The sequence below is a fragment of the Egretta garzetta genome, unplaced genomic scaffold (genome assembly GCF_000687185.1).
Source record: "Egretta garzetta isolate BGI_Z169 unplaced genomic scaffold, ASM68718v1 scaffold322, whole genome shotgun sequence".
NCBI classification, from domain to species: Eukaryota; Metazoa; Chordata; class Aves; order Pelecaniformes; family Ardeidae; genus Egretta; species Egretta garzetta.
Window position 1 is genome coordinate 4,269,780 of NW_009259044.1, and position 11,384 is coordinate 4,281,163.

Below are 11,384 nucleotides of genomic sequence, written 5' to 3' on the forward strand. Positions count from 1 at the left end.
GTTGCAGGCCAAGAAAGCTTGTAAACCATTGCACTAGTCTACTGAAGCAGAAACTCTTCTATTTCCCTCCCCCATAATTACATTTGCTTTGCTTCAGGTTTGCACAACTCCTGTTTCAAAAGCTTTGGCAATAGACAGGGCACTCTCTTCTCTAAACTTTCTAATTATTGCTCTTTTATCCCCTTTTGCCTGTTTTTCCTGGGCGTCAGACCCCTGTGACCTGTACCTGATGGCCCTGTCTGTGCCTGATGCGGGTCCTGGCCAAGGCTCCTGGTCCTGGGTGCAGGCTCCTGCAGGCAGCACCGCAGGGATCGGCGAGCAGGGATCTGCAGTCGATGCTGTGTGCAACTGCTGCCATCTCCCGGTCTTCTTGAGACTAATTTCGGTCCCAAAAAAGCTGAGGCAGAACCAGTAAGGACAGGCGTAATAATTTAGTTTTATATATAATTGCACATGCATGCATGTATATGTACTTATGGAAACACACAGGTTTTTATAGGTGAAACAAGTGCTGAATGATAAATTTATATCTCACTTGTAATTTTTACAAATAGTATTTTTGAGGGTTAGAGCTGTAATAGCTATATTACACTTAAAATGCCAGAAATTGTATATAAGCCCTAACTGTTTTCATTATCATGGGCCAAGATGCCTGCAAGTTCTTCAGTTAATCCTCCTCATCCACTGAGAACAGTAAAACAACATCAGTGGCAATCTCTTTGGCTAGTTCTTTTTGTGTCGTACACCTCTGCTTACAAGAAAGTGGTCTGAGAAACACAGACTCACTCAATACCAGCTACGCAGTCATGTCGGTGTTTGTGCACTGGCAGGGTGCTCAAGCTTCAGCAATTTCTGCCACAAGCTGGAAAAACAGGGCTCCATCTCCCAGCACTAAGTGCCTGGCCAAGTTGTTTCTCTTCCCCTGATTTTTGAATGAATGTGAGCTCAAATTGCAAAGTCTCATCTCTACTTTAAGAGTCCCAAAACCAGGGTCTGAGATATAGGAGTACTGATAAAATGATGGGCCATCTTGCCATAGTCTAATTCAAATCATATTCCCAATATCAAGTCAATTCATGATTCAGAAGCATCCCTCAGGCCTATTGCTGGATTTAGTGGCTGCTGCAATTGCCATCAGCTCCAGCCTCCTTCCTCTGCCGGGTAACCTTCTGTGACAGCTTGGTTGAACCTGCACATCCAGGGAATCTGGGTCATTTATTGGTATCTATGAGAATCTGTGCCAGAAACTCCACATAGTGAGAAACATGAGATGATCAAGGTAAAATCATCAATATGGAAAAATACAAACACAGATTTACGAAGGTTTTTCTTATCATCCAGTTCATCCTATGTGCTCTCAGGTACCCATGTCACATAATCCCGCTCTTAACTTCCCTGCATCCTACCTTAAAACTAGTGGGGCTTTTTTTAATACACAGTTTTTGTCATTGACCTTGTCTTCACATTCAAATATGGGATTTTTCCTGCTTACTGAGATTTCAGCCTTATGCAGAATGTCAACTAGCCTAGAGTAAGGACTACTCAAAAGCACCTTCAAGGCTTTCAGTGCAAATCTCTGACCTTTATTTAAAAGCCTGATTCTTCTTAGAAAATGCTTTTTGATGGTGTTTGCTAATACACGGTTTTCTACATAAAGGCAGAACACACACAAGGGGCTTACAGGCTGTTGACTGCATAGCTCTGTACTCCACAGTCGGACATGAGCATTGCAAAATTCATGGCTGGCAGCTCCCACCTGAGACCAGTTCTTACCAGCTCCCCCAGCCTGCTGCTGGCTTTGGTTCACCCAGTGGGACCCCAGCTCAGATGGGTCCTGTGAGACATGGCTAAACCTGAGTTGAGGAAAAATGCCTGATTTAGTCTCCTGATGATGGAGGTGCCTTCATGATTCCTTTATTACATTTCCGATATCTTTGGGCTCTTTATCTCGCGCTTGAATACTAGCTTTAACATGTTGCTTATGCAGCGTACGTGAAGAGAAGACTAAAACACTGATTGACCTGATGACCTTTCAGCACCTGAACATCTGATCAACCAGCCAGAGTTGACTCAGAATCAAAACCCTGCTGACCTTCAGTGGGTCTGGGGAAAGAGACATCGCTGTTTTTTATGGAATAAAGTTAAAATTCATGCGTAAACCCCATAGTATGCCAACCAGCCTCCACTCCTTATGCCATGAGCTCTTTTCCCACTCAGTTGGTGTTGTGCAGGTCTCTACCATCCTGCTCTGAAACTATTGGGTGGATAGTTGGCTTTATACAAAGATCTGCAAATTTTAAAAAGCACACACATTGTTAGAAATACATCCAGAAAAGTGTATGCTAGGGTTAAATGGCATCCCTACCTACAAGAAGAAACTTCTATTTTTGACATATTCTTGTTACAAAGGAGAATTTAGCTTTCCAGTTAGGCAGGGCACTTCAAAATATTTCGTGCTTCCTCCACCAGAAAACTTTTCACGATATAGATTTTCTCATGTAGTCTGTTAGGAAGTACACAGTGTGATAAAATGGTGACAAGAGGGAGATTTAATTGAAGTGGGATTGTTTGAGAGAGTGAGGATGTACACATAGCAAACATCAGAGGAAGTCCCCACGTTGGCAGAGCACAAAGTCACCCGTAACCGCCCTTGTGAAAGGACTCAAAGTGCCCATTAAACACAAGCACTACAAGAGTCATCCTTTTTCTTCCAGCTTTTTAATGTGACGGAGAGAACAAAAACAAAGTCCATTGGAACAGCTGCAACTTCCAGTGACAACCAGACACAGATCAAATATAAAAAATTAAAGAAGAAAGGTTTCAGATGAAGAAAAGGAATCATGGGACTGGAATTGGCTATTTCACACACAGAGCTGACAGAACATCTAAATGAAACATTTCATTAAATGCACGACAGTGGGGTTTATTTACAGTGGAACTTACAGCGTGTGTACATTTATACAGCACTAGCATCACATACAGCAAAGAAATTTCTTTCATTTTGTTTCCTTCACAGTTCCCAGGCTTGATTCTTCCTAAAAGCAGCATTTGCTAATACAAGGGTAAAAAACTGAGGGAGAAACTTGATGGAAATATACTGTATGGGGCTCAAATCTACATAAGCCTAAAAATATACTCTGCAGTTTTGTGTGTCCTTTGGAAAGTCAAAGGACACAAACAGAGAACATAAATGGACCTAGTGCCTCCTTAATGGTATCAGAGTATACTCTGTTATTGGAGGTCTCAAAGCAGGACCTAGAAGAGACCTGCATGTCTGCAGAAAGTTCAGCTCCATGCAGCCTTGCTCTGTGCCCCTGTGTAAACCCAGCTCAGGGGCTGGACCACTCCCAGGCTCAGGGAATATCCCTTAGTGAACCTCTCCAGTGTCACCAAAGGATATTGGGCTGCCTGACTGCTCCCCAGTGTGTAGAACATCTGGATCTGGATATGGGTTTTCCAAGAATGACCCTTTCCTTAGTCCGAAATATCCATACACCACTGATTGTATGTCACACAACATTACAAGGGGATAAGGATCATATGGAGGGGGATCATCCCACCCAGCCCAAGTTGCAGCCACCACCAGTAGGATGTAGCAGAGCCAAAGGTGATGGCAGGAGCTGTCCTGCACAACTGAAATGAAGGAATAGGTATACGACAACCAGGTAAATCAACAGGGACTATAAGCAGGCAGAACTCTTACCATAATACCACAGGTCTTTTGTAATAGTATCAACAGTGGTTTGCATTCCTCTAAATGTTGGTTTCTGCGTGCTCAGAAGCTCAGTAGTGAACTCCTCCTGTGACCCCATTACACTGCTGTACAGATAAAGACACTGTCACAGCAGGCCAGTTTGGGTTCCCTAGACCCACCTTTCCCATGCCACGGAGTCCCTGGCTAAGTGGCTGGACTGGTGTGCCACGCATGAAGAGGTCCAGCTGTCCTCTAGAAGAGGTCTTTGGGATTTAAGGCAAGTTCCCTGTCTTGGTCCTCTGTGCCCCTGTTGCAGTAAAGTTCATGAATCCAAGGAAATAGTGCTTTGCGGGGATCATCAGAGGACCCATGGTATGGCCAGCAGTTTTTCTCTTCTCTGTGGATGGTCCAGTGTATCCAAGATAAGAAGACTATTCACTGTGGCAAACGTAGGCAGAGGGAACCACTGGATGAGGCATGCTGGCCCTTGCACTGCAGGTATAATGCTGATTTTACAGTAGAAATAATGCTGAAATATCAGAGGAGGTGAGAAATATTCCCCTGTATGATGCTCTGGGGCTCTGTGACTCAGGCTCAGCCTAGAGCCCATGGCTTGAAACTGAGACCCAAATCAAAACACAGCCAATGCTGAGGGGACTGCACCCATCAACCATTTTGCTCTGGAGAGCAGTAGTGTGAAGCCTATGCTGATTTAGACCATGATAAGGACAATAAAGAAACACATCGGGAGTATTGACTAAGCCTTGTTCAGACTGAAGTCGGATGGGAGACGTCAGCCCAGGTGTCACAAAGGCAAATGCCTGAGCTGGAGCCATTGCCCTGGATTTCTCTGTTAAGGAAGGAGAAGAACAGGGCTATCCAGGGCAACCCATCTTCTTCTGAGCGTGGTGCCTGAGCGTGGTCACATGTATTGCCTGCACCTTTCAGCTGAGAATAGTGGGAACCCAGGGCGATGAGTTCAGATCCAGACATCTAACTCGTAGGTGTCTAAGGCTAGGTGATATGGTTTCTCCCTAGCTTTTCTTTTCTTCCTTCTCTGTTCATTGGTGTCCTTTCCCAGGCCTTTGTGCACCAGCTGCAGTGTGCCTTTGCCCTTTCCTATTAGGTCATGAACTCCCTGGTCAAGTCAGGGGTAGGAGCCTTGTCACAACATGCATGCATCATCCCTTAGCCCTCAGGTGACTGACCCATGGATTTTAGGTGTGCAAAGAGTTTCTACAGTCATGTGGGTAGCCTGGGCGACAGTGACAAGAAGACCCACTTGTTCTTTACCTTGTCCTCACCTCTGGAAGGTGAGGTTTAGCAGCCTGTGAAAGACCCGTTCTGTAATGAAGCAAGGTTTCTAAGATTTGATAACATTTCCTTATATTACCTTACCATTTCTGTCTCCTCAAGACCTCAATTTCCTCCTTCTCCAGAAATTAACAGAGAAGTTTTGCAAAATAAATTATGTCCTTAGTGTCACTGTGCAATGTCAGAGCAGGACACAATCCAGAGCACCGGAATGCTTTGTAAAATAAATAGAGATAAGTTCTGGCTCCACAGAGCAGCACAACAGAATAGTCCAGAAAATTAAAAAAACTTTTTTTTCCCCCCAAATGCAATGTGATATTTGGTGTGCACAGCCCAACAAAATGGATGAAGCATAAAGACCATGGTGATCTTTTGTGTTGATATATATATTTAGCTGCTTCTCACCATGCAAAAGGACCAGATATTCTTAAAGAAAAAAACATCTTCTGGGCTGTGATTCTCAACAGAAGCTGTGAACCGCTGCCAAAGGACATAATTACATTCACTCCCACCTTAGAGAAGGAACCTTGCTGTTTTGAAGACAAATCAAAAAAAAGGCCCTAAGCTACCCATAAAATGAAGAAATGAGGCATAATAAGCTTGGTTATTACAGCAGCTTGTGATTTTATCAATCTCATAAACCTCAGAATAAATCTCAAAAATCCCAAATAGCCCATTGTAGCCTGGCTGCTCCATAAGTGCTTATCACTGATTGACGCAATGATAAAAGTGATGCTCATTAGAGGGTTTTGCCTCATCGGCAAGGATTTGCTTCTTGCGATCTAAACCACGCTCCGGGTCCTTTCTCTGCCCTCTGCAGTCGCACGGACACTGACTCCCACGGTTATGTGGGGCTGGCCCCAGTGTGAGCCGTTAGTGTGGTCTGCCTCTGTGCAGCTGAAGGCAGAGGTGTTAGACTTCAGTCCTGCTGGACTTCAGCCTAGCCCTGTGTGTTTTTCGGAAAAAAAAAAAAAAAGGAAAAAAAAGAAAAAAAAAGGAAAAAAGAAAAAAAGAAAAAGAAAGAAAAAAAAAAGAGGAAAAGAGGGATCCAAAGAAAGGTAAATAAGAAGGTCATTAGCAAAAGTACAAAAGAACTTATTATGTCACAAAATATCCTGGTGAGATAAATTCCCTGCATTATGTGACAGTTGCCGATCAATCCCATCGCTGGGCTTGTTGAAAGGGTCTAATTAGCGCTATCTCGTCAGTTGTGAGCATTGGTGTGCTGTTTAACAGAATGCATTTCATTCTTGCTTCCCCAGAAAGTATATCCAAAAATACATGACTCACTTTGCTTCTAGGTGCAACAGAACTTAAGTCATATGATAAAAAGGGCATATGAATTTCAAAAACGGTCTTTACAGGATATCAAAATTAACTGTCCCATATTATGGAGAATTTAATGGTCTGTGCAGCAAAAGCTTGCTGCGTGCATTCCCTGTGTAACAAGTTAAATGGCTTTAAGTAACTGTGCTTACTGTGATTCAATGAGACCCAAGTATATAAGAAAATCAAGCATCATATTCTTTAAATAATATGGCTAAAATGCTGGTAAATTCACAGTTACCGTACTCTAGGTATTAGACAAAAAGTCGCCTATTTACACTGGATAATATGTACACATTTGGTTTGTGGAATGCTCCAACATCACATCAATTTGTCCTCTGTGAAAGTGGTAGGAAAAAAATTCTTAATCTTCATAGAAATATATATTCCCAGCCATTAATACATTTAAATATTTGGTGTCTGGAGATAAAGAAAGTAGTGTCACTAAATTGGTCATGACTCCAGATAATCTTGAATTAGTGGGATTAGTTTTTAGTGTCTCTCTTCAGATCTTCTTCAGGGTGCAGGTATTAAAATTTATACATTTCAATAGCTGATCACTTCAATGTGTGTATGTATGTTTGCAAGTATGTGCAAATACATATATATATATCAAATTATGTATATATTTCTCCCCCAGAGCAAGAAGGTGCCTAGTGATTCTCTATGCCTAAGTGAAGACAGTAGAGGGCTTTGAAACCCTGATTCTTCTGAGAGAGCCGAGCACCCACCCTCATACCCTTCAGAAACCAGGACTCTCTCACTCTTCCAGGCAGTTCAGGTGGTAACCCCAAAATCAAGACAGCTAGGGTCACTAGTCACGTTTGTACCTCTTGTCTCTATTGCTGGAGCGCACCTACAGTAGGTTTGTTACCTGCCCCCCCTTCGGATGTCCTTCGTGTCTGAGCACAGCTGATATGGGTTGCCAGGTAGTGCTGGGCAAGGCAGGCAGCATCTCGCAGCTCGGCAAAGGTGTAAGGGGGTCAGGACCTGTTCTCCCATCGGCCATGCTCACACCCACGCAGGCGTACACATGCACGAAGCCGCTGTTCGCGTCCTGTGCCATTACACTGGGATGGGGAGGGACAGGGTAGGCTCCCAGTGTAGGCAAGGCTAAACCCAAGCTCTGCAAGAGGTGCGTGGTAGCTGCATGCACCAGTCGTGGCTGTGAAAGGGTCAGAAAAAAATGGACATTTCAATTTTTCCAAACAGGGCTCTTTTTTGTTCTTCTTCTATGTCTGCCCCCCCGACCCCCCTGGCCTCAGTTGCTCACATCAGGACCTGTTCTCGAGTCTCTGGCAGGCGCAAAGCGAGCAGGCCACCTCCAACCAGAGCAGAGGAAGCCAGAAGGATGGGAACCACCTTGGTTATCCCCACGAAGGAGGCAAAGATTGAGTTCCCCAGGATGGCACCAAACTTGCAAAGCCCATTGAGGATGCCAAAGGCTGTTGCCCTGTGGGGAAGAAAAGCAGAAAGCAATGGTTAGGAGGGAAGTTCTTGGCATAACTACAGAAGATCTGGATGGTTAATTTTGTGAATGCTCTTATGTTGCTCAGGCTATGCTTCTAGCAAGTAAAGCCAGGCAGAATAAATAAATAAATAGATAAGTAGGTGTCACTGTTTTGCATGTCTGTGTGAATGAGGAGAACATCTGTACTCATTCCTCCTTTTCATCTCAGCTTCTCCCCAGCCCCAGAGTGGCCCACTATGACAGCCTTTTCCCTCCCCAAAGACAGCAGGACACAACCTGCTTTAGAACATGTCAAAGCCCTTCCAAGCGCTGGCTGGAGTGGGTTGTCACCAGAGAAACAACCAGGGATTGCTTCTAAATCCTGCTTCACCCAGCAGCTAAAAGCATGCTGCCTTCAAAGCAGTCCTTCTTCCCTTCTGGCTCCCCTCAACAGCCTGAAAATGGCAAAAAAAGGCTTATAAAGATGCTGCAAGGAAAGCTTTCATCCGCAGCACGTTCTCCCAAAGTTTCCTGTGCTGCCTCGTCTCCCAAACCATGGCTGTCTCCAGGTCGTGGAGGGCAAGGCTGTCATGGTGATAAGCTATGATAAGAGGCTAGGGGGTACAGTCTGAAAGGCCAGACCTCCATGCACATCCATGGAAATGACAGACTCTCTATTTTATCTGCCCATAATTTCCATACGCCCACGCGACTCACTGCGTACAAGCATGCAGAATTATGCTTGCAAATGTCTGCGCTGATCCAGTATAGCTGCAGGACTACCCAGCCCTTAAGGTCTGGTGAAAATAAAAAGAATACTCCTCCCTCATCTACATGGATCTGGAGCGACTTTTTCCATCAGGAACCGAGAGGCCAAAGTCCGAGGGTGGAGACTAAGAGGAGGAATACTCTGAGCACCTTTTGTCAGTGGGGTAGAGCTCCACCGTGATCACATCCAGGGCGTTCCAGGCGGCAATGCTGGCCCCGCAGAACAAGCACTGCCAGCCGATCATTGCCGACTCACTGTTGCCAAAAAAGAGGAAGAAGCAGCACACTGCCGAGATCAACATTGAGCCACCTACGGGGGGAAACCAAGAGAAAAAATGTTGGCACCAGTTTCCCCTGTCCACAGTTGAGCAAACACATTTGTTGATAAAGATGGTTTTCAAGTGACAGCATTTCACCCCAAAACGAATTAAATCTGCAAGAATCCGAACATACCTTGATGCTGCCTATCTGTCATTCTCTGATGCTGGAAACTGGCCTGAAAATGTTCTCAATGACCATCTGATCTTACTGATAGTCCTGCTCCATGGAGACTCTGCAAACAGGCTTTTCCAGGCAGGTTTCCAGCATCTCAGATATCCAGATGGACCCAGGAAGAGCAGAGGCAAGTAAACATGAAAGTCAATGAGGAGAAAGAATCTCTGTCAAGGTTTTTCAGCTTGAGTTTTGAGTGAAGAGCTGGTGCATTTCATATCATATTGAATTCACTCGCACATTTCTACTCTCAATTAGGATAATTTACAGTCAATTGTATGAAACACTTGAAGTCTCTTTTAATTACAAGAACATCATTAGATTTCATGGCACATTTGCACAGGAGCCATGATTTTATGAACACCACCGAGGGAGAGAGGGAGAGTGTTCATGCTCAGTTAGGCACAGTTCAGATTCAGAAATATTAATGGCTACATCGTGGCCTTCTACCCCATTGGGAATTTTCACCTGAAAGATGTAACTTTTTCAAAATCAAAGTATCTTTCACTGGAAAGTTCTGTTGTTGCTGAAATATCTCCATTTACTACCAGGAAACCAAACGCATTTTTTGTTTGTTTGGGGTTTTTTGAATCAATTTGACACCATCCAAAACAGTTCAGATGCTGAACTGGAACTAAAATGCTTCATTTTGGAGTTTATGTTGCATTTTGTCACTGGGGTGCCCTGCCTACGAAAAGCTGCTGTGCAGGACTCCATATCTGCTTCTCCTTCATGGTACCTGGCCAAACTCCATCCTCCTCTGTGCGGCATGGATATTCCCTCTGCTGCAGAGGTACAACGCAGCATTAGGGTCACCATGTGTGCACCAGGAGATCCAACATTTGGCACAGGAGAGGGTTTATCAGAACAGGATAAAAATGAACTGAAGTCCCAGCAAGGCACAGAACGCAAAAGTGAAATTCAGTTTTCATGTTAAGCTGACCAGAAAGAATATGTTCAACAGAGTGATAGGGGTGGGATGCCAGAAGGCTGTTTCAACTGAAAATTCCATAGTGAAACGTTTCAGCGTGTCATTAATGATTTGTGTCTTGTACTTTTCATTCTGCAGAAGAAATAAGTGTTTAGGATTCCAGCTGTCATCTCAATTCCAGATGAAGATGCTGAAATGCTGTCATGTTTGCAGGGTGGTCAATCTGATTCTCCGTCAGCTTTGTTTAATTTATTTCCCACAGACCCCTCTAATTTGTTTGGGTCTTTTCCAAATTCACCACATGAACACTCACTTTTTTTCCCCCAGCATACATTCCTGACACACTGGTGGGGTCATCTTGCTTACCTTAACCTGTCTGATGGTGAGACTAAGCTGACCAGACTTCTCTCTGTTCTCAGAAGAGAGAGGTGAACTCAAGAGAGTAAGTCACCCCTTCCCCCTGAGCCACATCCCTGATTTTATTAAACTCACTTGGCTGTCCCTTGAGGCATGATTCCCACAGTACCTGGAGAGCAAGGTCTGAACCCTGGAGGAAGCAACACCAGAAATTCCCAAAGTAATCATAAAGCTGATAAGGTGATAACTTATTCCCATAATGCTGAAGGGTGGCATCTTGCCTGGCTGTGACATGGTCAGTTAATCTACCATATGCTTTCTGAAGCTGTTTGTAAAATCATTTGAAAATCAGAAAGCCGAAAGAGGGAACTCCTGGGCTGTCAAGCAACTGCATAAAAAAACCCTTTGTGAATATTCATTGCTATAAGCCAAGTGTTTATTTATTTATACAGAGCGCTATGGACATCAGCATCTACTCAACAGCACCAAGAGGTCCTGCTTCAGCTCCGACCCTGGTGTGCTGAGCACTGGATAAACATACAGGCTGTGACAGAAAAGCCAAAATAAAAAGGAAGGATGTCACAGATACACAGAAAAGCAGGGTGAGGAGGTGGGGAGCAGGTAACTTGCCCGCTGCCACAGAGTAGATCACTGGCCTTGCCCTCGGGTCTTTTTACCCTTCTGCTGCATTTGATATGGGAATGACTCATCCCCACCTGAGCCATCTCAGCTTGCGTTGCTGTGTGCAGATGCAGCGAGACCTTCACGCTGACCCTGGCTCTTTGCAGAGTTGTGCTCCCAGCCGCGACCTGCGCCGTGCACCCATTGTCCTTACTCACCGATCATCTTTATCCTCCCTATTTTGTCCATCAGTAACGCAGAGATGATGTTGCCTGGCAGCACAGACAGGCTGCCCAGGAAGCTGACCAGGTAGATCAGGAAATCATTGTCCTCCTCGAAGTCCAGGTGACAGCCCTCCTTCTCCTTCAGAAAGGTGCTGTTTATGACCCTGCAGTTGATGAATTTATGTTCATAGATATCTGTGAGGGAAA

The 11,384-nt window shown here is 44.6% G+C and overlaps 1 protein-coding gene across 1 annotated transcript in view; it reads right to left on the reverse strand.

The window, feature by feature from the left end:
* Nucleotides 1–7,603: 7,603 nt before the first annotated feature.
* Nucleotides 7,604–11,384, reverse strand: part of SV2B (synaptic vesicle glycoprotein 2B) — a 27,275-nt gene continuing 23,494 nt past the window's right edge. Inside the window, exons 10-12 of the mRNA XM_009635066.1 lie at nucleotides 11,172–11,372; nucleotides 8,703–8,862; nucleotides 7,604–7,787 (exon numbers count right to left, since the gene is read on the reverse strand). Of these exons, the coding sequence (XP_009633361.1) occupies nucleotides 7,604–7,787; nucleotides 8,703–8,862; nucleotides 11,172–11,372 (545 nt within the window). The remainder of the gene's footprint in view (nucleotides 7,788–8,702; nucleotides 8,863–11,171; nucleotides 11,373–11,384) is intronic.